The sequence below is a fragment of the Pelmatolapia mariae genome, linkage group LG13 (assembly GCF_036321145.2).
Source record: "Pelmatolapia mariae isolate MD_Pm_ZW linkage group LG13, Pm_UMD_F_2, whole genome shotgun sequence".
NCBI lineage: Eukaryota > Metazoa > Chordata > Actinopteri > Cichliformes > Cichlidae > Pelmatolapia > Pelmatolapia mariae.
In genome coordinates this window covers 10,817,249-10,843,824 of record NC_086238.1, presented here as the reverse complement: position 1 = coordinate 10,843,824, position 26,576 = coordinate 10,817,249, and the positions used below count along the sequence as shown (strand labels likewise).

The window sequence follows — 26,576 nt, the reverse complement described above, 5'->3', positions numbered from 1 at the left end:
TAAATTCTATTGACCAATCACATTTGAAGAGGCTTTGGTGATATAGAGGTAAATGACGTTGTGGAGCGCAACAGTGTGGTCGAATGCCCTGAACTGCAATTAAAGTGTAATTATAAGCAATTTGCGATCGATATTTATTGACACCTGTGCTGAGAGATCTTCACCTCATGATGTTATGTTAATGCGTAGAGCTGCTGGCTGACTGACCAGAAAAAGCTGCACTTGCATCATCTGACAGCTGATGGTTCTTGTATTGGCTTTCTGATCTTTTCATCTTTGTCTTGCTTTTTTTTCCCCCCTCCAAGATTAGATAATATTAGCTTGTCTTGAAACTTGCAAAGATTACCGTTGCTGGAGTGACAAGACTGGCAACAATGTGATAATGTGCTGTAAATTCGATGCATCGTCGTTACCTTTAGAAACTGTGCCCCGCTGAATGGATTCAGGAGTTCATTATACAAACCTCCTCACTCGGGGAAATCAGCTTCTGGCTTGTTGCTCCGTCATTTAGTCCAACTGCGTCCTGGATCCAATTTTGTAGTGTTCATTTAGAGACTGTGGTGGTTTGTTCTTGCTCCTGTTTTGCTGGTTTGTACTTTTTATTCTGCTTTGATGTACTCGAGAGAATGTGGCATGATCAAATATCACTTTCAGCGGAAAACTTAAAAGATTTGGTAAAGTGGGAATGCTCATTTGATATACACGTTTAAACCACATCACATAATTTTCCTCATTATTTTGACTACAGTTGCATTATTTTGTACAATTTTTGGTCTCGTGGTATTTCACAAGAAAATGATCTAATAGGTGCCACATGATGTGGAAACATTATTTCTTTTAAACCTGAGGGATACGGAGTATTTGTCTTTTTGTCTCGGAAATCTGTGTCAGCAGACCTCAAGAAAACATCAGCAGTTATAGAGGAAGTTAAACTTAGTAAGTACTGCTTACAGATTTAAGTAAAAGTCCTACTTTCAGAAGAATAATAGATGTTAATAATATACTGAAAATCACTTATTAGAAACTTTACCTCTTTCAGAATATCTAGCAATACTATATAGTTATTTATTTACTGTTTATTTAGTCTTTTATTATTGACTAAAGCCTGACTAATTTATCGGTGGGCTGTTATTAGATATATTATATTATATGTATATGTATTGGCATTTATAATGGCAGATAAATGAAAATTTAAACAGTAAAGAAGAGATGGAAGAAACACCCTTTACCTATGTTATCAATGTTGTTGCATAGTTTGTCCACCAGAGGGTGCTGTGCAACGTACCTGTTGGTAACGCTAGTTTTTTGTTTTTTGAATGCCACAGAGGGCATAAACAAGTAAACAAATAAATAAGGAATACATATAAAAGTATATTTTATTACTAATTGTATTTTATTTCTTATTTAATATTCAAATCTCAGAGTGTTCAAAAAAAGTCTTAACCTGCTAATTCCTGTAGAGGATTAAGAAGTGTAATTAATCTAATGTCTAATATCTAAAATTAATATTAATGACTGTAGAAGCAAATGATTAAAGTTCAGGTAAACTGATCTATTCTTGAGTAAATTCATTTTACACTCAAAGTTTGATGCATGGCTGTGATATGGCTGTTGTTGTTTGGTTGTTAAAATCTCTGTTGCGTTGACTGGGCAAAGTTCATGAGTGGGACCAGCAACTCTGCTCTAAGACTATTGCGACGCCAAAGCTGTTTAAGCAGTGTTACTCAAATAAGGTAAAGTGCCGCTTAGCTTGTTATACAATCCAAAGGACCTGGCCTTTCTTTACATAGTACAGTAAGTCTAGTGCGTCATCCATGGTGACTGAGAAAAGGACCTTTCTTATAACTTTGTGCAGCGCTAACTGAACCTTATATTAATGTATTAAAAAATATTACATGGGCAAAATTTGGATTTTCTTTTATTTAAAAAACTGTTTAATCATTAAAGTGGGATTCAGCAGGTGGAGGAACCCTAAGACTGGTTGAAGTGGCTCATCAATGTTTAAAGAACAGAAGTGAAACCAACAGAAGACGGCCACATTTAAGATTCAGGTTTCCAGAAAACTGGAAACTCTTTCAAGCCCCAGTGATGAATACACCCATAAGATTGTTTTTTGAATGTTATTCTTTCCTCCATTTAGACTATAATTGGTTTGATGTTCGAAGCGTGTAGTGCTGGAAAATAAGAACTTCACTCAAATGCATTAAACCTAAAGTAACGAGCCTGTTTTGAAAATGTGAGGAATGGGAAGTACAGACAATTGTGTTAAAACGTTGCATATACCTGAAAATTCTAAGTACAGTAATGAAGTATTTGTACTTTGTTACAATACAGTTTTAGAATAATAAATGAGTTGAACGATAGAGCTCAACAAAGTCAAATAATACATTATCTAGATGTCTCTGTACACAGCAGATAACTTATAACGCAGCTTTAAAATCATTCATTCTCATTAAGTGGGCTCTAAGGTTGTTGAGTCCTCAAGGTACAAGTCCAGAAAAGGTCGATTTAGCAACACTTTAATCAATATTGATCCCCCGAGGGAAGGTGAGACTGTTAAGGCAGGTTAAGTTAATGTTCGATGAAGCAGGAATTTATAGTCCAGAGTGACCCACAGTCAAATTTTATGGGCCCTGTGGGACTTTTTGCTATACATGCAGGATGTGATCTGCTGGTGGCAGGCACGGGATGTTTGCGTGCTTCAATTGCTTGCATCCCCCCAACACCACCACAACCACCAGTTCTGTTGTCCGGTTGCATTTTCAGTGAGTCACGGCTGTCTTTAAGGTTTAATAGGTGTGTTTATTAGTTTGTTTCATCCCCTATGTCCTAGTGTTTATTTGGGTGATTCTGCTATACTGTAGCTTTGTCCTTGAATGCAGCTGTGAGGATGTGTGTAATAAATTACCCTCTGTCATTTCTGCTCCACCTTGCATCCCTCGCTGCCAGCTGGGGATTGGTGGAGAGACGGCAGTAAGGCCCTCTCGGATTGGTGGACAGTGATAGTGGCTTATAACAGGTTTGGTGGCTGACTCTTTGTCTTAAAACAGTAATGGACTGAAGAGGAGGAGGCTCTGTATGTCTGAGTGTGTGTGTGTGTTTGTTGGTGTAGGACAGGCTTAAGTAGGGTTAGAGGGAGGTGCTTTTAGGTTAAGCTCAGTGTACCGAGCAGAGGGAGTCTATTTAAAGGGCACCACCCTCCCTCTCTTGAATGATTGAACAACATTTGCCCCTCCCCCCATTGCTCATCAAGATCAGCTGGAGGAAGTGGTGGCTCAGCCAATGGGATTACAGTAGCAGATTGACTCTGTGTGTGTGTGTGTGTATGTGTGTGTGTGTGTGAGAGAGGGAGAGGGCGAGCAAGCCCGGACAAGCCAGCAGCAGCAGCAGCGTCGGTAGCAGCTCAGCCTCTGTGTTTGTATATGCGTGTGTGTGTTTGTGTGTGTGTGTCTGTTTAAAGAAATGTAGGGCAGCCACTTGTTCTCCCTCCCTCTGACGTCTCTCTCTCTATCTTTTCCTGTGTCTGTCTTTGTTTCTGCGCTCTGCTGAGGTAGCTCCAGTCGCCACGGCGACGGCTGACATTGTTACTTCCGCATTGGCTCAGCTGTCTCTCCCTCTCGGTGTCTCTCTCTCTCGTGTCTCTCTCTCGGTCTCAGCTCACCTCAGGGATTTATAGAGGGGGCATGCAACCTCCCTGAACAACCATTGTCAGTGTGAGAGGGTGAGTGTGTGCGCGCGTGAGTGTGTGGGTGGATGAGTGTGTGTGACTAAGGGTGAGGTGACTCCAGGATCCAGACATGAATTCCTGTTGGAAGATGAAGATTCAGGTACAGATTCTTGCTCTTGGTGATGTTACTGCCGTGTGTATTTGTGTTGCCTTTGTTTGTGAGTTGTACTGATGTCAATGTTGTTCTTGTTTATTTTCACTGCTGCTGCTCCCGCTCGGGGACGAATGCAGATAGATCCTGTCAGAAACGTTGCTTACATCATGTGTACGTCCATACAGTAAATGATCCTATATGAGGCTTTATTCAGAGAAAAGATCGTGATAATAAACGGGAAGTGAGGCTCACTGTGGTCTCCATATCACGGCTTGCTATGCTGAGGCCTTCTTTCCACTGCAGTCGCCGAGTGATGAAAGAGTTGCCAGGAATGTGTCTCTTTACGTGTGTTCGTATGTGTCAGAGAAAGGAATGAAGACTAAAATGAACAGAGACAGCCATCTATCACTGTGTTGGTGGTTGTTATGGCTTTACGTGTGTGTGTGAGAGAGTACATTACGTTTGTTTTGCCCTCCTTTTGTGTCTTTTGTTTAGTTTGTTCTCTCTCGCTGAGGGATCCTGTTTGCACGTTTGTATTCGGTGCATGTACCCACATGCGTCTTTTTGTTTTGGGGTTTTTTTAGTCTTTATAGGGGAGCATCCGCCATCTCCTCTGCGTGAACGGTTGACCCACATTCTCCTGTGCCGGTGCCCTTTTGTTCAGGATGAGTAGGGGTGCGCAGACATACTGTATATAACTTCCCTCAAACTGTTATCAGTTTGAGTGCTGTCATCGTGTTTGGTAACAGGCTGCCAAAGTACAGGACATTGTAAACTAAGCCCTGTCTTTTGTCATGTGCTCTGTCATTTAACTGTAAGTGCAAAAAATAGACTGTGCTGTTTTGAGTGTTTACTAATAGTTAAACACAGTTGCTCCAGATAAACGCACAAGGTCTCAGCGGCAGAGAAGTCTGACATCTAAATATGTATTTTCCCTGTTAGTCAGTGGCTTGGCATATCACATCATTGACTGATGCACCGAATCGCAAAGCTTTGTGTCAAATCGCCAGCTGGTAACGGGGGTGATGGGGAGATTAGTGCAGTCACATGTCATGGCAGGGCTTAAACCTGCTCTAGAGGGGAGATGAAGGGAGAAATCAGGAAGAGGAGCCAAGAAAGTGATGAGGCCGAGGAAGGAGAGGATAGTGATGCACAGGCTGCAGGAGTTTCAGGGTACCTTCCCAGTACTCTTTTGACAATTTATTTTGCAAAGTATTTTGCACCAGGACCTGTGTTCGCTGCTTTCTTTTCCACTTCTGCTTCTTGTTTCCCCTTAAAAAAGTCTCCTTTTTGAAAACCCACAAGTGCGGTTTTAATATTCGGCAGAACTGAGAGCTGCGCGTTCATGCCATTGTTACTCTTCACGCTACATACTAAAAGATTTTCCAAAAAAAGGGGGGGGCACTTGTTTCGGATGTGAGTGTCAGAGCTAAAGCTCCTCAGAGCAGCTGCTAAATGCTGCCAGCTATAAAGAAAGGAAGCTGTTTGGTGTGTTTGAACTTCATGTTGGCCTCTCTTTCTGTTTTTTGGTTGTTGTTTGTTGTTTTTTTTTAAACTGAGTGCCAGTAATAGAGTCTGCGAGTTCCCTTTTGAAACTGAAAGTTCACTGATGTGATGACTCGTGGTCAGCATTTCTCTCCTTCCTCTCCTGCTTGTCTCTGTGAGCCTGCCAGTGTAATGATTTTATCACAAGGGGACCAAGGGTTCAAACACTAATAATGCAGCTAGTTAGGAGGCACTCCACTGAACTAATTATCTGTAGCTTGACTTTTTCACGCAAGTTATAAATAATGACTTGTGTCATGTAGGAGAGTGCACGCCCAAGTGCAGCTAATGAGGAAATGTGGCTTTCATGTAGAGTGACAAAAATATTTCACTGTATCTTTGGACCTTTTGATGCTTTCACAGAGCAGTCGGGCCCGGGTCATACATCGCTTTCATTTTGTCATGCAGCTACTATAGAACCAACTTGTGGTGCTTCATTGTTGGTGAATTTTATATTGACTATAACAATAAGAAATATAGCTTTACTAGAATAGGCCACCGTCCATGCAGTACTGCATTGCATGTGATGGTCACTGTCTCTCCTGCTTGGACATACTGATATAATTATGCCTAAGATGAAAGAAGATGGGGGACAGACAGAACAAAAGAGGCGGAAGAAGGGGAAACCACAAGCTCACATACGTCTGATGAGAGCACAGACATAACGCACATAACGTGTGAAAGCTGTCGATTAGTGCACAGATACAGTCTGTGGGGGGGGGGGGGGGGGTGGGGGGGTGGGGGGGGGGGGGGGTTGTTTCCTTCTCATGAAGTCTCCACAGTGTTTTTTTTAAACGCCTACACGAGTGCATAGAGACACACACTGATGCTGAGCAACGACACTTTAGGGCTGCCAGTTTGATTAATCATTTCCTCCTCTCTACAGAAAAGACTACAGCATCCAATTTAAGGATAGATCTTGAAGAAAGCTGCACTTAAAAATCTGTAATTTGTTCAATTTTTCACCTGTTTTTCTAAAGTGCATGACCTCCTTTGTATATCATGCCTCTTTCCCCCTCCTGCACACAGTTATTGTAGGTTTGCTGGAACTTCTGTGGTCAGCCGAGCTCTCCATTAATGGTTGGTACTGCGCATAGTTGAGTTCGCTCATCTGGTTCTGCTCTCCTGCACAGCTGCCCCCTCAGAGTCAGCCTGTATTTCCCTTTTAAGTGGCCACTGGACACTGACAGGACAGGAAACCATATGAAAGCCGGCTTCCTCCCTCGATGGCACTCTTTCTTGTGGATACTTGATATTGTGATGACGTGTGACTATAATCTCAACAACAGAGGAGCGAATGAAAGCGGTGTTTACTCGGATATCCCTTTATCTCCAGTCTGTCCTGTGCGCACACTTGTGCACCCCAGCTGTACTTCCAGGCTAAGAGTGTCTTGATAATGGAATCTTTGACATTGATGGCATTTGATTTATGTGATTTTTATGTGATCTCGTTTTATTATCTGCGTTTGGAAAGAAGGTCTTATGCCTGTTTGTCTGCGACAGTTTGTGCGTTCAAAAACAAAAGAAGAAAGCACCACCATGATTCAACTAAAAACTGTGTGTGTGCTCGTGTGTGTACATGCGTGTGCGCGTGTGTGCATTTGTGCCTTTAGTCTGCAAAACTTTACTTCCTCAGAAGTCACTTTCATAACCTATTTTTTAAACCTTAGTCTTCATTGAAGGAGGAACCTGCGATGCAGATGTTCATGTGATTGAATCCATGTATATATTCCTGTTTTGCTTAAAACCAGAACACAAAAAATGCTACAAGTAGTACAAAAAAATATATAAAAATAACATATAATATTGCTGTCAGTCATGTTGATGTCTAATTTTATTGTGTCGGGGTTTTGTTTGTGTGTGTGCACACTCAAATGCACATTCAAAATAGGAATGAAGGGAGGTAGAGCAGCTGTATCCCAAAGTGCTGTCGTGCTAATATGTAAAATTATCATTATGTCAATAATTGTATTTTAAAAGATAATTATAATCAGCAATGGGATATCACATTATTAAAGGTCTCAGGCAAAGTGAAAACTGTAACAAGAAAAGCAAAGAAACCTGAAAGTCCAGCCAAGTATCATGGAAGCACAACTTTCCATGATAAAAATTTAAGATTCGGAATTCTAGTACAGTAAACGTGTAAAATTAGGGGTTTTTCTGCAGATGAAATATAAAGTGCTGTTTTCAGTTGTTCTGGGTGATCAGAGTACATGTGTGGGTGTACGCTGCAGGAGCTTTAACAGCCTGGTCATGTTTTCAGCCTTCTCTGCAAGTATGCAACGTACAGAAGACTTAAATGTGAAAATTGAATAGTAACACATTTTGTGTGAATTGTGTGGGTAATGTAAGTGTGCATGCACACAGCTTTTATTTAATTTCTTCTGTTTATGCTACTTCTTTTTTTGCCTTTTTAAATCCATAACACCCACCAGGGTTTATCTGCTAAAACACAAACAAATACATCATTTTAGATCTTTTGACCCTTGAGATTAAAGACTTCAAGGATTATTTACAGTATTGAACTGCTCAAATAATGTGGTTGTAGGAAGGCAACATTTTAATGGATTGGATTGGATTCTGAATGGAGTATGTTCTGCCATGTGTTGAATTACTTTAAAGGCATTTATATTCATGCACCTTTTTTGTACTAATGGAACTCTCTGAAGGCTGTAGAGTGCTGATGGAGAAGTATAAAAAAGGTCACTGTGTCTTTGTGGAATTAACGAAAGTGTTTGATAGGAGAGCCAAGAGAGGAACCGTGTTACTTTATGAGGAAGTCTGGAGTGGATGTGTGTGAGGGCTGTGCAGGAGAAGTGACAGGTGGAAGGGTCTGAGGGAGGGGTGGGATTACGTCAGAGCCGCTTCCTGTTTGGAGTGATGGTGGACAAGTTGACAGATGAGGTCAGGCAGGACTCTCTGTGGATTATGATGTTTGCAGATGACGTTGTGATCTATAGTGAGAGTAGGGAGCAGGTGGAAGAGAGTCTGGAGAGAAGAGGAACGAAAGTCTGTAGAAGCAAGACAGAAAACAGGTGTATGAATGAGAGGGAGACAGGTGTAACAGTAAGTAGAGGTAGTGAAAGCAGATGAGTTTAAATACCTGGGGTCAGCCATACAAAGCAGCGGACAGGTGAAGAAGAAAGTGCAGTCAGGGTGGAGTGGGTGGAAATGAGTGTCAGGGGTTATTTGTGACAGAAGCATCCCAGCAAGGGTGAGAGGGAAGGCCTACAAGATTAGCAGTAGTAGTCCTATTACCTGTGAGACATGTAGCATGGACACAATGGTACTAACAAAAAGACAAATTGGGATTTAGCTTTTGGAGCCAGACTCAAATGGGCTTTAAAGTAACTGCAGTTTGGGGCAAATCAATAAGTTTCCAGTTGGTTGTAGGTATTGTTTGTTTGCTGCAGAGGGGGGAACACACAGCATGCACAGGAAAAAGTCAAACCTATAGCTTGCAGCCCTGTGGTTGTTTGAGCTTTCAGAGGCATAGCTGAGTTGTGGGTCATTCAGCTGTGGTGATTAACAAATGATACATCTTCTATTGAATAGAAGAGTTCAGCAGCCTGCAGAGGTCGTGTAGAGTTGTAATGAATTTACAGAGAATGAACGAGAGAGGAAGAAAAAGAACGCCACACATGCACGCACACACACACGTACATCTGTCCATTAATTTCGCTGATTTAATTCCTTCGACAGTCACCTTATTACCACTGTCTGATAGCAATCATTCATTTGCCTCCTCTGCTTCTTACTTTTTATGTCTTTTCCTCCTCCTCCCCCCTCATCTTGTTACAATGTCAGCAATTTGTAGCAGGAGATGATAAAGAGGTACTACAACTCTTTATTGTTACGTTGGCAAAAAAAGCTGCTTTATTTGCACAGGGCAGAGAGAGCTAACCCTTCTAATGAATTAAGTTTGAGGTTTTGTTTGAGATATTTTGTATTTATAAGTCATTTTTGAACAAAAGTGGGGTTTTTGACTGGGCCCATTTTTCAAGGTGACTATTAAAATGCCCCACATTCATTTTTACTCTTCCCAATTATCCTTCAACTGACACCCTAATGAAGGTGTTTATTCCCCCCTCCCCAAAAACCCCCCATTGTGATTCTGTTGTTGAACCTGATCATTTGTCATTATAGTCGTCTTTGTTGTTCTATTTTTGTCTCTAAAGAAGTTGAAAGCGTTGAAAGCTGGAAATGATTAAACTATTCCAGGCAGGAGATGTTGCTGGTAATGATGATGAACGGTTTATTTTGCTCTGATAATAGAAGTTGAATGACTTACTGTGAGTAAGGAACACCAGTGTTTCCTTTTTCTCAAGAAAGACGTAAAATAAATTCTAGTGCCTTTGCCAAACGTGAGCCGCCATTACTATCATGCTTTCCATGGATCAGAGATGCAGCATGTCCAGGCATGTCCTCTGTGAACCGTTGAAAGAATCTTAAGTGGGTGAAGTCAAACTTTTGAGAGGGCAACAACAAATAATACACACAGACTGAGAAGAGTGAAGAGTGAAGTGTACTTTCACACTGATTTGCCGTGAAAAAGTGTTAAAAATCATCCTAAATAAAAGAAGCAGCATTTTTTTCAGCACTTAAAAAAGTATCTTCTTTTATTTATTTATTTATTTATTTTCGAAGCATTTTAAAATGTGCAAAAGTCTGGGATGGCAAACTTGACAAGCAGCTCTCACTCGTGACCTCGTGTGTTAAACCCTGCTTCATGTCGATACTGAGACTGATGCAGCTGCTGGTTCAGGCAAAGAGCAGATGGTGCTTTAAACAGTCTTGCTGACTGTAAGTCTCAGGTTTGTATTCTGAGAAGCTGTTGACCTCAAACACAAGACCTATCTTTATTCTGGTGCGACAATGGCGAGAAATGATGCAGAAAGCGGACGGAAGCAGCTGTTAGCAAAATTAACTTCTCCAAAACAGCATTTCAGTAGAAAATCAGACATTTACTGCAGGGCTGTTTGGACAGTTTTGCCCTTACCGCTATCCGTCCTCCAACAGCATGCAATTCAAAGAGTTTTACATTTTATTCCATCCACATTTAATTCCTTTGTGGTTGTGCATCAGTAATGAGAGTTTGGGTTAAACAAGACATTAAAAGGCATCATCTTGAATTTGGAAAAACTGGGATAGATGCTTGAAAATGAGTTAGCTGCAGGCTTCGTGGGCTCTCAAAAAACTGTGTGACTTTTGTAAAAACTGGCTGCAAGTTGTTGCTGATGTTTCTAATTGACAATTTGGTTCATTTCTAGGTTTTAAGTATAGATCACAATTTCAGTTTCAAAACCTTTAATGTGATTAACGAGGCTAAATATTTCATATTGTGTTTGTTTGCCCTACTAAACAATAAAGGTATATAATGATTATCTAAACAAATTGTTGATGGGTGATTTTTATTGGTGAAAACTGAACAAAGAAACAATCTTTGACTACTTCAATTGGCTTCTGGTGATGAAGGGAACTTGGAGAGAGTCTGGGTTAAATTCAGAAGTCTTATCTTCTTGAGATTCTTCCATAAAAGTGAGCTGAGCCATTCTCTCTGTGGGCTAAGAACAGACCCTTCAAAAACACAGTGATCCCCCCCGAATATGACCTCTCCTCCTCTGTACTCTCTTAAGCTTCTTCTGTTACAAGCCAGAGTCTTCAGAGTCCAGTGTGAAAGTTGTGTTATCAAAGACTGGAGCTGCTAACAGACCCACAGAGGAGATGGAGAAGGACAGGCACAGTGGACTGTGAAACCTGAGCTCTCCTTTATCAGAATTATGCATGAGCTTAGAGAAGCGGGCCCTTTATAGTCTACAGACGTGGCAGTGAAGGTGACTCCCAGACCTTGTACTGTAGGAAAGACAGTTAGGCAGTGCGGGTTTTTAACTGTAACCTGTGCTTAAACGAGACGACAAATGAAGATGTATTTCCCATCTCTTCTTTTGTCATCTGTATTCAGCTTGTCTGCTCTAATCACTGCTGTCTATAAAAGCCATGAGTCCATTTGTGGCCTTGTTATTTCCAGAACCCCTCAGTCTGGGGATGTGCTCTTGTTATCGCTTTTTCCCCCCTTTTTTTAACCAAGAAGGAAGGATTAAGGGCAAGGATCATCAATTTGTTCTTTTTCGTCTCCCGTTCCCTTTATCCCTCGCTGTCATCTCCTGGAAGAAAAAAATGAATTTTTATGCTCCTCAACTATTTGACAATTGATTTGCTGAACAAATTGCGCCCATTGAGAGCTGTATTTGCCATTTTGTGCCATTGTGTTGAATGCACTGAAGAAGTAATGACATGGAAATGGGGAGGAACTGCTTCACTTTAATCCACTAGTACAGCAAGAGACCATCTTGGTTCTTCATGCATTTAGATCTGCAAAAGTACATTTTTGCAATTAGATGTTTTTTCATTTTTCACCATGTTTTCATGTAATCGCTGTACTTTTTGTTGTGTGTCAAGTGCTTCAAGTTATGTGGCAATATAAACCAGGAAGTGCATCATACTGGAGGATTTCCCATTTAAACTGGAGATAAAAGCATTTTGAGATTGGAGATAATCATCACAACTTTGACGCTTGAGTCAACAAACAATGACACGAGATGTCAGCGCTGTCTCCTCTTCAGTTGCGTTCACTGCTGCCGCAGCACTTTGCTCCACAAAAGACCACAAGACAGTAGGACACTACCTTAAAGGTCAGGAATTTTTACACCTGCATATGAGTGCATTGTCCAAACTCTACTAGTTAAGAGATTTTAATCGCATAGTTTTAGCTAAGAAACGATATCCAAGTTGCCATATATTCGTTTCAAATTTTGATAGAACAGTAGCAGTATAATGTCCTCGTAAGTGGATATCAGGCCCATGTAGAGCAAAATTGTGAGTATTTTAGTCTAAATAACCCAAAATGTGATGTCCATGTATGTGGACGCCAGGTCCTATGAGGTTAAATTAGTGGGAGAAAAACCACCAAAATGAATAGTAAAAATTACATTTTCGGTGTAGCGCTTTTCTCTTGTCACTCTAATTTTAAGGGTCCCCTGACTCTGATGCTACCTTGCTGTTTAATGCCTTAAACAGCAAGAAAGTGGTTATTGTAAATTATTAGATGTGATTACTTTTTTTTTCTTTGGATCTCCCTCTCTCTTAAAGAAAATCCTCCAAACTTAACTTTTGTTCTTAAAACAAACTCTTAAAGAATTGAACAAGAGTGCTACTGAGAAGAAAATCGACTTGAAACAAGTAGAAATTTTTTCACTTAAGCAAACATAAGCACAAAACATACTCGGCAAAAAGGTGAATATAGCAGTATTAAATGTCAGGGATGATTGGTACTCACAGGAGAGTGAGTGGATTGTCAACTAACCGCAGATATGGTGGTTTGATTCATGTTCTCTCCACATGCCGAAGTGTCTTTGAGCGAATCTGAATCCTATAAATAGATTAATGAGAAAAGCTCTCTGAAGTCATCTGTAAAGCAACACATTTTAAAATGTGTTCTATAAGTGCAGGAGAGTTAACAGTTAACAGTTTATCTAATTAACTCATTGACACATTACATTTTGGTCACGTTGCACTAATCATCACTGGGGATCGGTTGGTTTAAGGGTCTCTGAGCGCACAACGTGTGGTCTACAGCGTGCAGGAAGAGGAGGCAGAATTCAGCGGGGGCTAATATAGCCAATTTTTACGCCTCAACAGTTTAATCGGGCCGTACTTTCATGTCTTCATAAATTTGAAAAACTCTCCCCACAGAGCTGGTTTCTCTTTGCAAAGATTTGTTTGTGTCCAACTCATACACAGCCCTGTCAGACCTGGTGTGAACTTGGATGTTATGTAACTATGATTGATTACTCATTAAGGAACCATGCCCAGCCTTAATAACAGCACTGAATGCAGCACAGCGCCCCAGCGGCTGTTTGTCTCAGTCTCTGATGCAAGCCGAGAACACTTAGTGCGACTCGAGGATCATTATAAAACTTGACTATGCTGAACGCTGGAAATATTTGCCTGTTTTTGCTTGCTGGGTAATGATAAAAATATTGTGACTGAATTTGATTTGGAGTTTGGATGGGTGCGTTATACAATCGGCTTGTCCTCCTTTTGTCTTGTGCCAGAGAAACTAGATTTACCAACTTAAAATGCCAAACAGCACATGCTTGCAGGCCCTTGAGATGCTAAGAAATGTAGTGCATTACACTGAGAAAGACCAAGAATCGGGCCTAGTTGATCCTTCCCTATTTGAGTTTTTTCATTTATTTTATCATACATTTGGGGTTTTATGTTTCAAGACGCCCTAGCAGCATGCCTGTAGGGACAGTAATGTTGTTCTGCTGGTCTGCTGCATTCACCCAGATTGAAAAACAGTCATGTTACAGAGTTTTGTTTTTTAATTTCTTTATGTAGTCATCTGAAAAAACAAGTACACTCCATGATTCAGTGGCCTGTGCAACCACCTTTACCAATAATAATAATAACAATAATCTCTCACATAACTGTGGAGGACTTCTGGCTCACTGTTCTGTTCAATGTTGGTTCAGCTCCTTAAGATTTGCAGGTACAGCTCTTTTGAGCTCTCTTAAGGTCCCACCACAGTATTTTAATGAGGTTGAGATCTGGACTTACTGGATCTGTGCAGCACTTTGCTTCTTTGATTTTTCAGTCGTGCTGTAGTAGATTTGCTGCTGCTTTCCTGTTTGACCCATATTTGGCCAAGTTTAGCTGTCGGACAGATGGCCTCACATTTGACTCTAGAATAGTTTGGTTTATAGAGAAGTTCATGGTGACCTGGGGGCCTTCCAGTCCCGAGGTCACATTCAACATGTTGTCTTTGGTCATGGTGCTGTGCATTATGCCTAAATATTTCTACTTTGGTTTTGGTTTTTGTCCAAAGGACATTGTTCCAGAAATCTTGTGGTTTGTTCAGGTGCAGTTTTGCAAACCTACACCATGCTGCTATGTTCTTTTTAGAGAGAAGAGGCTTTAAACATGCAAAACCTTCCAAACAAGTTATACTTGGATTTTTTTTTTCATATTGTACTGTCATGAACATAACATTTAACATTTTGCTCTTTGGGATTTTTGCAATTTCTCTTAATGCTGTATGGTCTGACAATTGGGAGAATTTGCTAGAATGTTCACTAGGAAGATTGTGACATTACGTTAAAACTTCTGAACTTCTGCATTTTTGGAGAAATTCAGAATTGATTATCACATGCAGTTGATTAGCAGCACCTAGCTGCTACATACCCTCTTAATTCCTATGGAAGCAGTAATGATGGACTTAGTATTTCAGCCTTATGTATCCTTTGAAAACTTTTTAGTTAACAGTATTTGGATACCTTCAGGTTTCATGCTGAACAACGTGCTTAGTACAAATTGTCAAAGGTTAGCATACTAAGCTAACCCGGTGAGCAGTGTAAATATTGCTAATGCTAACATTACCATGATAATGCTATCATTTCACATATTTCTGTCCGGCAGCTTTTCACTTTGTTGTCTGCTTTTAGTATGTAGAGTGCATGCACAGGCTGGATGGCATTTTTGTGTTTCTGAATGTTTTTCACTTACTGGAGCTGTCGTTCTATCTTTTACAGAATGAAAAGCCTCTGGGTCCTTCAGCAAGCCGGTCCAGCAATATATCAAAGGTGAGCAAAGCACATACAAATGAGAAAATTTTGAATAGAAGATGTACAGCCTGGGTCCATCACAGAGAAAAGGGAGCACACTTATAGACAAGAAGATGGCAGTGAGGTGAGCTGTATTTGAAGGTGGAGATTGACAGAGTAGGTAGACATGCACGGGAGTGTAAGCAGCTGATAGATGACCTGCCTCGTTCTCATCACATCGCCACAATCAGAGCCGCCTTTCTGATCAGCCTCTGAGACTTCTGTCTTTCTACGTTTTCTCTCTTTCCTTTTATGCTTCATGGCTCCCATAGGTAAAGCTACAGCCTGCATTGAAAATGGCTCTATGGTTTCAGTCTTTTTTTCCCCTCATGAGCCTCTTAGAGGATAAACCCTTTACTTGTGCTAATAGATGTCAGGGTCATTCTGTCACCACGGAAAGGCTCCAGCAATAACATTTGATCCACGAGCTGCTCGCTCTTTAAACATGAGCAAGATGAGAGGTATTGCACCCGAGAGACAAATGCACTGATCGTTTGCAGGATAACGATTATAGTAACAAAAATACAGTTTTTCTAAGGCAGCGTGCCACTCCATGTCTGCAGGGGAACAACTGGCTCACATTTACAAAAATATGCCCATTTGATGGCAAATAAATCTGTTATATGTGCCATACCTCGTAGACATTCAACGTATCATGTGTAACTTGATATAAAATATATATTAATGCCACATTTTTTAGCAGTACAACAGACCATTGATAATCCGTGTAAAGGGAAATGTATTTTTACACCTAGAAGCCAATTTGCACCCTAGTCTTAGTTACAATGACTTCTTGCTCTCTAGTTAAATCCGGGAGGTCCAGACTTTATAGCACACTACAGTTGATTGTTATGTCAGTGCAGCGGCAGTGAGTACAAAGTCTGTGAACGTTGTACCTAGAGTACGTGCAAACAAAACTTTTTGCAATCCTCAAAGCAAAAACTATAAAGTTATATAATCATATAATAATTTTGATCTGGGTGTTTTCATGTGTGATAAGTTTTTAATCTTCCCATGACTTTTCATAGCTTCTAAGTTACGATACTAAGACTGGCACCACTTTGCCTAGAAACAAGCAGTAAATGGGAAATGCACTTAATCACTCTAAGAGGACAGGGTTACACCACTCTCCTGTCTGCTCTTTAAATATGTCGCTCCAGCTAGCTGTTAGGAAACAACCTGAGTGGTGTTCATCTCATCTTACACTTGAGAAACAGGTTATTTCTTTAATGGAGTGTAATTATTTTATTCAGTGTCTGTGGAGAGAGAACAGTGTCACTCGCTTTCAACACAAATCTCATTCATAAATGGAGGGGTGGATGTCATCAGGTTGCAGACGCAGTCCATTGTCATTGAATGTCATATATAGATCCCCATTCCTCTAACAAATGTGTTTGTAATGAAATGATAGACATAAAGTCTGAATAAAGCTCTTAACTTTGACAGATTTAATTAATAATCACCGGTCTGTCTGGCAGCTGGTGTTTCCTACTCGTTCCTAAAGGGAAATGCATTTGACTGGCAGGTATTAAGTTGGTATAAATTGTTCTCTGGATGGACAAGCCTGCTGGGAGTCTTCAGAGTTGGAGAGTGAGTCAGATTATGACTGTAAAGTTTGCCCGTTTGAGTCGGTAGACCGTTTTGAGAATCGCAGACAAATAAATGGTGCAATAATCTTTTGACAGAGACTCCAAGTGAGAAGATTTAGCAGTGGATTATTGTAGGTGGGTAATGTGTTTTCACTAAGACGGCATCTCCCTGAGACCACTTTCCCTAGAAGCCGCTTGAAGACGATGATTTTATGCATATATGCAGTACATTTATAAGTTTCCGCGCTTTGCAGTTATGACAGGGTGAGATGAAAGATGTTCGTATTTGCAACAGTGACTCGAATGTTCCTCTTTGCTGAAAAAATATAAAATGTAGGTCAAGTTAATTTACGTTTGTAAAGCTGAATCTTGGTCAAATGTACATCTGATAAGAGTCACTTTATTTGCTGCTGAAGGGTTTTTTTGGGGGGGGGGGGGTCTTGACTGATACTTGATTGTTTTTATTCATTTGCACGTGAGCTCCGGCCACACTCAGAATAAGGACACCAAAACAAATGTTGAACGGCTTCGCGTGGCACTGATTCAAGCTGAATCGCATCAGCTCGAGTCAGACCAAATCAAAAATGAAACGTATTCGATTGTTGACCTACTTAAAAGATTTCTCTCTGTATAAATAACCACAGCGTCGGCCTGAGAGGAATATTTCATAACATCCCCAGCTCGACACAGTCATACAGCCAGAATAATCTGAATGCTACAACACTAAAGCATTCGTTCATTTTTATAAAGCACCTGCTCTCGATTTACACGGATAGCCTGGCAGGGATGCGTTTGGCCTTTTTGGCTTTCCCAGTATTTATTTATTTATTTTTTGCTGTTTTCTTTAATCGAACAGCTTTATCCTTTTCTGAAGATGACTCAGAAATAAATCGTATTTCTAGCTATCCTGTTGCTCCCCCTGGAATACCTGTCACAAGGAATACACACACTGGGAGAGAGAGATTTATACGATAACAGGAAAACAAGCAACCGAATATGGCCGGGGGCTCATTTGTTTCATAAAGGTGATATTGCCTCCATCAGTGAACTTGTCATTGAGGGGCGCTGAGGTGTGTGGTCGTGGATATGAAGGTATACGCGTATCCACAACCATAAACTCATCATCTCCCTTGTCCCCTGTGCTTGTTTGTTCATTGAGTCGTTTCTTCCATCAAGCCGAGCCTGAGAATCGTGAAAGAAAGGCAGTGTTGAGGGAAGATAATCCACATTTTTTTGTTAAATTTAACCGTTATCGGTGATAAACTTGTCTGAAAAAACACAGGCTTTTCTGATGTAGGCTGAGGATTGCCTCCTGATTTGGCGTGAGTTGATTTTTCCACTCAGTGAGGTCAGGAGGCTTAGCTGTAGCCCTTTCTCTCTTTAGCACAGTGCCAGGGTGCTGTGTGATGCCTCCTACACTGTTTGGGAAGGAATTATAGTATTACAGTCCTCATAAAGACACAAAGCAGCGACTCACAGCTCAGTGGGCTGCCGCTTATAGTCGGCCAAACATCTGGTGGTGCTCTAGAATTCAAGCTGCTGCAGTTTTGCAGAGTTTTAGGCTCTGTAGCTGCAACATCCAACCTGAATCTGCACCTCTGATCACTAGAAGAGCCTCTCTGTTGGTCTGTTCAGCTTGGCAGACCACAAAGTCAAAACAAGGCACTGAGCCGAGCTACTATTTTGATAAAAATGAAATCGCTTGAGCACATAATTTTTGTGTTCAATCTGGCACATTGCTTATTTCTGAGCGTTTCTGCTGAAGCAGGGCCTGGTCCCTGAAAAATGACTGTATGACTGAATGCTGTAAAATGACACCTGTGGAGGATGGGCACAAATAATGTAAACAGCAATGGAAATGAACTTTATCTGAGAGGTTGCCACAGAAGTGGCTCATGTTGTCTGCTGTTTAGAGCTCCTGCTATCATAATTTCTATGATGGTTTAGTCTTTTCTTTCTAGTTAACTGAATCTTGTTTGTTTTTTGTTTGGGTGTTTTTGGCCTGAAAAATAAATATAAATTAATGCAAAGACTGTTTGATGATGATAATTTATATCTGTTAGCTCTCAGGCTACGTACAGAGAAGGATTATAGGAACTCAACCAAAACAGAAGCTATGGAAATGCACTTGCATACAGTCCAAAAAACCAACAGCGTGTCGAACGGCGGTGATGGAGGCATGCGTAGGTCGAATGCTCAAAGAGAATTTATCAGCGAGATGGGATATGCTTAAAAAAACATCCATCAAGATTTTAAAAAAAATGCACAGATGAGAAGGAAAAAAACAACAGAAGTTTTTGTCTGACAGAAAGCCGATGCACAAACATGAAGCTGCGTTACTAGTTGATCTACATATTTCCACACAGTGTGTAGATGTCACGTTACATGTGCTCCACCGCCACAAACCACGTCAGGAAGCTTTAGTCTGCATGGAAAACCCGGCGCTCTTAGAGTTCCTTGCGCTTCAGAAGCTGGAACAAGAAAATGTTGAGCAGTTTTGTTAAAAAAAATATGTTTATGTTGTCATCTAGACATGACACGGTTGTGAAAAAGTTTTGGCAGGTACTTTCACACAGCCACACTAAAGAAGTACACACTAAGGAGCCCAAAGTGCAGGTTTATTAGTCAAAAAATGTTATTTAGGGAAAATTGGTCTCAAAAGTCATTAGACAGCTGCGTAGCAGTATTTATCAGTATTAGTTAGCATAATTATTTTGACATTTAGGTCATAATTATGGCTTGAAACAGAAGTATTTGACTTCTTAGTGTCATAAATTAAACTAGCATTGATGTGAGGTCTGCCTGATGGTCTAACGTGGAAACAAGAGTGTGCGACTGGTTGAGGTTCTTGGTTCAAGCTGTGTATAATGTCCTAGTCAGTCCAGCAAACCTCCATGTCTGAGTGAGACACCTTCCAGTCCCCTTTGCTTTGGAAAGGACTCCTTCCTGGACACCTTGCCTTTGGAGATGGACACTATTGTTCATCATGACCACTAACAGTGTAGCCATAGCCCTCATGGGCCACCATTAACCAAAGACCAAAGGGCTGGAGAAAAACCTCATCTACAGTTTGAAGTTTTATTTGGCCTCTTCAGCACTGCCAGTGACTGGCATGTGGTACTGAGGTATTGAGCAGGCTGGAACTGGCAGAGAGGCCGTGTGCCGAGTACCAGAAGTGAGCCATGCTAAAGGCAAAGCTGCCGAACCTGTCAGAAGCCTGTGGAGGTAGGATTTGCTCCGCAAAGCTTTTGCATTGCTGAGCATCGTCGGACAGGATTAGAGGAAGTCAATTAGATGAGCTACTGAAGCCTCAGAGAAAGAAACAAGGTGGCTTTGGATTAAGAAGGCAGATCCCTGGATAATTGCTACTGGGGTCTGATCAACCGGGACTGGGTTGCCGGGGAGATGGTGTCTGATGTTGACAGTAAACGCCTCATGATCCCAGGTTAGATCACTGAGGATGCTTCTGTTGCTCACTGCAGTAAAATCTACTTTCAGCTGGTACAGCATTAATACGGCACGAGATGATAACTGTGGTGTGAGTGAGTGGGTAGTTTCTCCTTCATCACAAGTCATTTATAGTAAACAAAGGCACGGATGGTGATATTCAATTTAAAAAGGAGTGTATTCTCTCGTTTTCAGAGCTTGGTGCTGCCACTTTGAAGCCTGTCCAAGAGTTGAATAAACCACACTGATTGCCATTTTTTTGCAAGCTCACATGAGGGCCCATTGAAACAGATGGATAGGCATGATTTAAGATAGTCTCGAGTGCCAGAAAAATGATTGGCCAATCAAGTCCATCAGCTTTCCTGCTGCCTCCTGCATAACCTGCTGCTACCAAATCACCCTTATTAAAGCTCTAATGAGTTTGTAGCTTCTCAAAAAAATAAAAATAACACCAAATCTGACAGCATTAGATTTTAGGGAGGATTGCTTTGGCGTCATATTTGTGTGATTATTTAGTATGCGTGTGTATGATTAATGTAACTAGGCTACTCATCTCGTGTTTGAGGTCTCTTTTATCTGATGGTGGTGGTTGGATACACAAGCATCTGCAGCACAAACCCATCAGCGTATTCAGCTTTGTGGGTATCACTGCACTGCATGTAATGACACATAAATGTATTGTATATCGCTGGGGTATGAATTGCACAGCTGGAGGCCCCACTTTATATTAGCAGCATGACCTTGCGAGAGCCACGAAGAAGCAGAAAGTGAGTGAGCCAGAGAAAACTATAGAAGTATAAACTGCGGTCGTTGTAGATGGATTAAAGAAGCTCTTGATTAAAAATGGATTTTATCAAATGTTTGCGCAGGGCTGCTTGAGAACGTATCTCAGCTGTAATATTCATCAGTTTTATGATTAACCTCCACGAAGGTTATAAACAAAAGCCGAGGCCGAGTTAATCACCTGCTGGCTGCAGCTTCACATATAACGCGCAGACCTTTTATAATTGTATCGATCTTCTCATCTGAACCACGGGCAAAAAAGATAATAAACCTATTTTCCAAAATGTCAAACACTTTCGGTAAAGTTCATTTTTGTCCTGGGAAATCAAAGTTTGACAAAACATTTCAAGTTTAACTGGTCTGAACTGCATATTGTGCGTCACAATTAAAAAAAACCTCACTCATAATCAAATTGATATGTTAATAATTGACACGTTAAACTTCAGATTAGACTAGCCGTATTTTCTTGGTTACAAACTTTGACACCTCGGGTTAGGTTTGTACAGTTTTAAAGGTCAACAGTGAACTTTTGATTCTTTTCGTCAGTGTTGCTTCGATGTTGGCTTCTCGTTAGCGTCTAGTCCATTCACATACTCTGCCAGCTTCGTTAGGAGTTTCTCAATGGGAGCCAGTGATTCATTGCTCCTGTTAGATTTTAAAGGTTCTACTTGAAAAGGCCCCAATGGCTACGTCTGTGCAGGTTAAGGCTGTCGAAGAAGGAAGGAGGCATAGGTAATGACATGCGAGTAATAAGGTGTTTCAGGGATAAGAGAGAGTGCAACAAATACAAAAGGGAATAATTTATGCGTGGCGTGAGAGTGCGTGGAGGGCGGTAGTGCTTGAGGAGAGAGGTTAAATTAGTAGTTATTTTAATAATATGAGGGGTTTTTTCAGCAATCACAATAAAATAAACAGGTGTTCATTAGGGTGAATGTGAAGTGAGGCTGGATTATATCTAATTAGCACATCAGAGTCAGAGAACCATAACTGAATGGATACGTTTAAGCGTGAATCTGCTTCCTTTCACAGTTTAGAGGTTTCAAAGTGCGACAAGTGTCGGTGGTGCCAAAAACCAGTTTTCAGCAGTTGTTGAAGTATCATTGCCTCCAGTGTTTTTTGTTATATGTTAAATGGAGGCAGTTATTTACTCATCAAAGCAGGTCCTCACAAGAGAGAGCTGTTAAGAAAGAGCAGCTGTTTAATAGGAGTGTGGAATCATGCAGGGTTTTAACGGGAAGTTAATCATTATTACCTCAACTACGTTATTGTCTGATCGCTCGAAGACGCAGTGAGTTATCTATTTGCCGAGTTGCACAGAACGTAACTAATAAAGATCCCTATCTGCTTCACTGGTAAGCCCACATTCATATTTCCCACGATGCTTCAGGTAAACTCAACATTTCTTGAGTTTCATTTTATTAACTTTCGGGTTTTGTAGTTTATTGTGGTACTGTCTGCTAAATAATATCGCTTTAATTGTTGTCTCTCATCCACTTCTGTCTGTTCATTTTACATTTATTGCCCAGACTGCTGCCAGAGCGCCAAACGGTGACCTTGAACATGAGCTGTTTATAATAAGAGTCTAATTAAACAAGAAACAGAGGAAATAAAAGATTTAAGCAAATTACAACCCTGAGTAAGCAGTGGAAGAACAGTGACGCGAAACAGGAGGACACCGTGTTTAAGTGCTGTTGTGTGCAAGTGGGGAAAAAGAAGTTAAAGGGAAGCGGTGCTGCTCATGTACAGACAGATAAACAGGATGAAAGGGCATGGCTGGAAATTGAATTTTCTATTGATTGGTGTCAGGCCGTGAGCTATAAACTTTCCTTTAGTTAGAAATTAAATCAATAGGTAATTAGTTTCTTGCTGAAATTACCAGGCTCCCCCCCCCATGTCTTTATGTTAGCAACCCAAACACTGTCTGATCTCATTCTTTATGTATCCGGTCTGAACCTGTCAATATGGGAGACTTTAGGGAATATTATCTGTACTTGAGGGAATATACTCAATCATGTTCTTGTTGAAAGTAGGATGAAAAGATTACATTTATGTTGAATGTGAAGCTTAAAAACAACAGAGGTGAAAAAGAGGGTTTCAAAGGCTTCAGTGTGGTCTGATACGACTAAATGAATGTGAGCAGTTCTACTTATTTAAAAGGAGCCACACAGTTTGTGTCTCGTCTCACAAGTGAACTCATCTAAGTGAACGTTTTTGGAACACCCAAGTGACGCTACATCATAATAAAATATGACGTAGTGAATAATTTGTGATTCTAAATTGACCCTGGGTGTGAATTATGAATGATTTGTGAATTAGCCAAGCCGGCGACCTGTCCTTGGTGTCCCCCTATGACTCCTGGGAAAGGCTTCAACCCGTCTCATAAACCTGAATTGGATAAGTGGACTAAAATAGTTGAATGATCTACCAGGATGATCATCTAATCAGTTAGATTTATTATCCTGTTAGACATAAGAGAATATTTTGCAAGTAAAACCCAAGTTGTCATAAAAAAAAAAAGGTTCTTTCAAAATCCGAGGAAAAAGTAATCTTCATATGTTTGTAAAATAAATATTGGTGAAAGCCTTGATGATGCTGAAGGTGTTTTCATTCTAACAGCCTTGTACCTGCAGTGCACGTGTTTAAAAATTATTCTCTGTACAAGCTGAGCATTAATCTGTAGCCTCACGTCCCCCAGCCGTGCCTCGCTCGCCGCCTCGTTCTTCTTAACTCTCGATCGGTCTCATCAGCACTTCTCTCTTCGCAGCCGCCTGTTGATATTATTTTTCTTTTTTTGCAGCGCAGTGAGACAGATTTCACCTTAAACTAGACAGATTAACTGGCAGCATTGTTTTTCCCCTCTTTATCATCTTGTGCATCAGTACACAACATGCTTTCTCTCTTTGTGTAAAGATCACACAAATGTGCTGATGGGTGCTGGCGCTGATAATTCCTCACCACGCAGAGCCGCGGCCGCCACCACAGAAAATACAATCGCCTGTTGATTGATGCAGTATTTATTTAACCGTAGGGTTTCATGTTCACGTGCCCGTACTCTCTGTCCTAAACTGCCTTTTGTTCTGCGTGTGCTTTGTTTCTCAGGCTGGAAGCCCGACTTCAGTCAACGCTCCGTGCAGTTTCTCGAGGACGTCAGTTTCCCCGTCTAGCCAGGACATCTGCAGGTACCTTTCAGTCTGAATTCATGCCAAGAAATTATATTTGTCCAGGTTGATATGAACACCTGCGTGCAGTAAATGAACTTTATTTATCAGTCTATCAGTGATGAAGTTGCTTATCAGTGGGTGATGTTGGCTTACCTTTTACCCCTGAGTGGCACAATGTCACTGCTGGGAGCAGCTTTAGTTGCAAGCTGCTGTTAAATGGAGTTAATGGTAACATTAATCATCCGGTGTTTATATATCCTATTTTTCAAACTCCTTTATTTTTAAATGCATGATGTCTCTTCCATTTCTCTTTTTTGTCTTTCCCCCTACCTTTTCCTGTTGTCCTCTACCGCTGTTGTCTGTTGCGTGCTCCTTTATCACACACAAACATGCACAAACACATCATCAGTCAGGATCAGGACACTCAGAAGCAGACAGCAGTGGTTCTTTTGAGTTCTAAGGGTAAAACTTGTCAGGGTTCAGGAGATGTTTCAGTGACCACCCTCTGCACAGATGTCCTACCTGCTTCCAAACACGCCAAACAGCGAGACTGGCTCTCTCTGCTGCGTCCGTCCTCCGTCAGCATCCGTTCCAACAACTCGCTCAGGTTTTCGGTGTCTCTGAATGACGTCGGCCAGCGTGTGGACAGTCTTTGCCGAGGTCTGCAGTTTATAGATCGCACGTGCTCTGAGGGAGAGTTGGAGCTGAAGCTCGAGCCCGCTCAGCCTCCTGGCTTGGATCGAAGGGCTAACACACTCAACTGCAAGCTGGCTGCAACACCCACACAACAGATCCCAAATCCTGGCTTCTCAACGCGCACCCAGCCCCACCTCGTTCCCTCCTTCACCAACAACTACAAGTACATGTTGGGCATAGCGCCTGCCAGTTGCCTCCCAACTGATCACGGTGTCCTCACCGCTCCTCATTCCAACACCCACCACCACCCCCATAACTCCCCAAGCTCCAATTTTCTTCGTCTCCTCCTTCCCTTCTCTCGATCCTCTACATCAGCCAGCCTGCAATGCTCAGACCTGGGCAGCTACGCCTCCCACCTCCACATCAAGTCCTCCAGTGCCCTGCTGGAAGGTAGCGAGTCAGGCTTGCCCTCTGAGGATTTAGTGGGAGATGATGATGTGTTTGAGGAAGACCAGCCCAGTCCTACTTCAAAAGAAACGGGCCAACCAGCATCTCCAAAAATGGTGACAGTGGCTAGGTCAGTTGGACTTCTAGCTCCAGTGTGCTATATGGAAGGAGACAGCGATCTGGACTGCTGTCCATCCCCTTTGTCAGAGAAAACGGGGCCACTGTCACCCTATTCTCTATCCGGGGACTGCTGCAGGTGGGTGACTGTCTGGACGGCGTAATCCACACCCACCCTTCCTGTGACTTGGTAAAGCCCAGACCACCCCTGTACCGTGATGTGGCAGTGAATCCCAGAGCCCTGTGGAGTAGTGGAGAGCTTCTCATCCCATAGCCTGTATACCCAGAAAATATCTCGTAGTGGTATTTGTAGTCTAAATCCCTGCTCAGAGTCGAGCAGTTACTCAGAAGAACCTGACACGTAGATGCTTTAATTTCCACACACCGCAACACTGTCCACCTCCTCCTCAGCTGTTCCAATTCAACCCTTTTGTGTGTGACACAAATGTGCTGTAAAGTAATTTCATACCATCTAATTTCACTTCACTGTTATCTCAATGTTCTGCTGTGTTTTTCATTGTGCTGCCAAGCTGTGTTTTTAAAATATTTTTTCATTTGTTAGATCGATGAGGCAGTAAAGTGTCGTATATAGGCTGCAAAAAAAAAAAAAAAATCTGATTGATTTTGGCTCATAAGCCTGAGGCTTTGCAGTAGGAATAGAGGGCAATAGGACTATTATGGAATTGATAGAAGGGCAGAGGTTAGCATAGAAAATTTAATAGCACAGAGGAACAGAGTATATGTCTGAGAACTAGTGGAACAGAGAACAATAAATAGCCCATGTCTGGGTCCACCATCAGTCTTTGTCACATGACCAATTGGATCCTGTCTTACTGCCAGAGCCAGTTCTTATTATAAAGACACATTGTGAGTAACTTTATTACAGACCAGGTCATGGCTGCGAGGTCTCTGCAGATGAGTAGATCTTGCTGGTTGCCAAGAACCGGAATTTTGAGCATTAACTCCTGCTGTCGATACGAAGCGTGGCAGCACTTCACTGGATTAATGAGATCTAAAGGATTTTGAATTATATATGACTCTGTTTGTTGTCACTTTGGCTCTGGTGTGTGCATCTACTGCTTTCCAGATTTACATGTCAGCTGTGGGCCGATGGAGAAACACCAGCTTAGAAGTGGCAAAGTGAAGGCCAGAGATCAAAAGGCAGATTATTGGCTTCAAATAGCCTGCATAGTCTGACTGCACACACACACACACACAAACACGTTATTCCAGTTCTCTGTCAGGTGGCCTAAAACGTGAGCGCAGCTCTAATGCTGACCTCACCTATGAAAAGTATGTGTGGGAGGTTGTTTGTTTCACAGGTGACTAGTTGGTTAATTATTATCAAACTCCTTTATTGTCAGC

General features: G+C 41.4%; 1 protein-coding gene across 5 annotated transcripts in view; it reads left to right on the top strand.

The window, feature by feature from the left end:
* Positions 1-26,576, top strand: part of marchf8 (membrane-associated ring finger (C3HC4) 8) — a 90,348-nt gene that overhangs the window by 49,687 nt on the left and 14,085 nt on the right. For 3 of the 5 annotated variants that reach the window (XM_063492283.1, XM_063492281.1, XM_063492282.1), the window contains exons 3-5: positions 14,960-15,010; positions 23,950-24,029; positions 24,421-25,350. In XM_063492283.1, coding sequence (XP_063348353.1) covers positions 14,960-15,010; positions 23,950-24,029; positions 24,421-25,350 — 1,061 coding nt within the window. Of the gene's footprint in view, positions 1-3,110; positions 3,828-14,959; positions 15,011-23,949; positions 24,030-24,420; positions 25,351-26,576 lie in introns of those variants that run through there. The other 2 variants (XM_063492284.1, XM_063492285.1) reach the window with 2 other exon arrangements.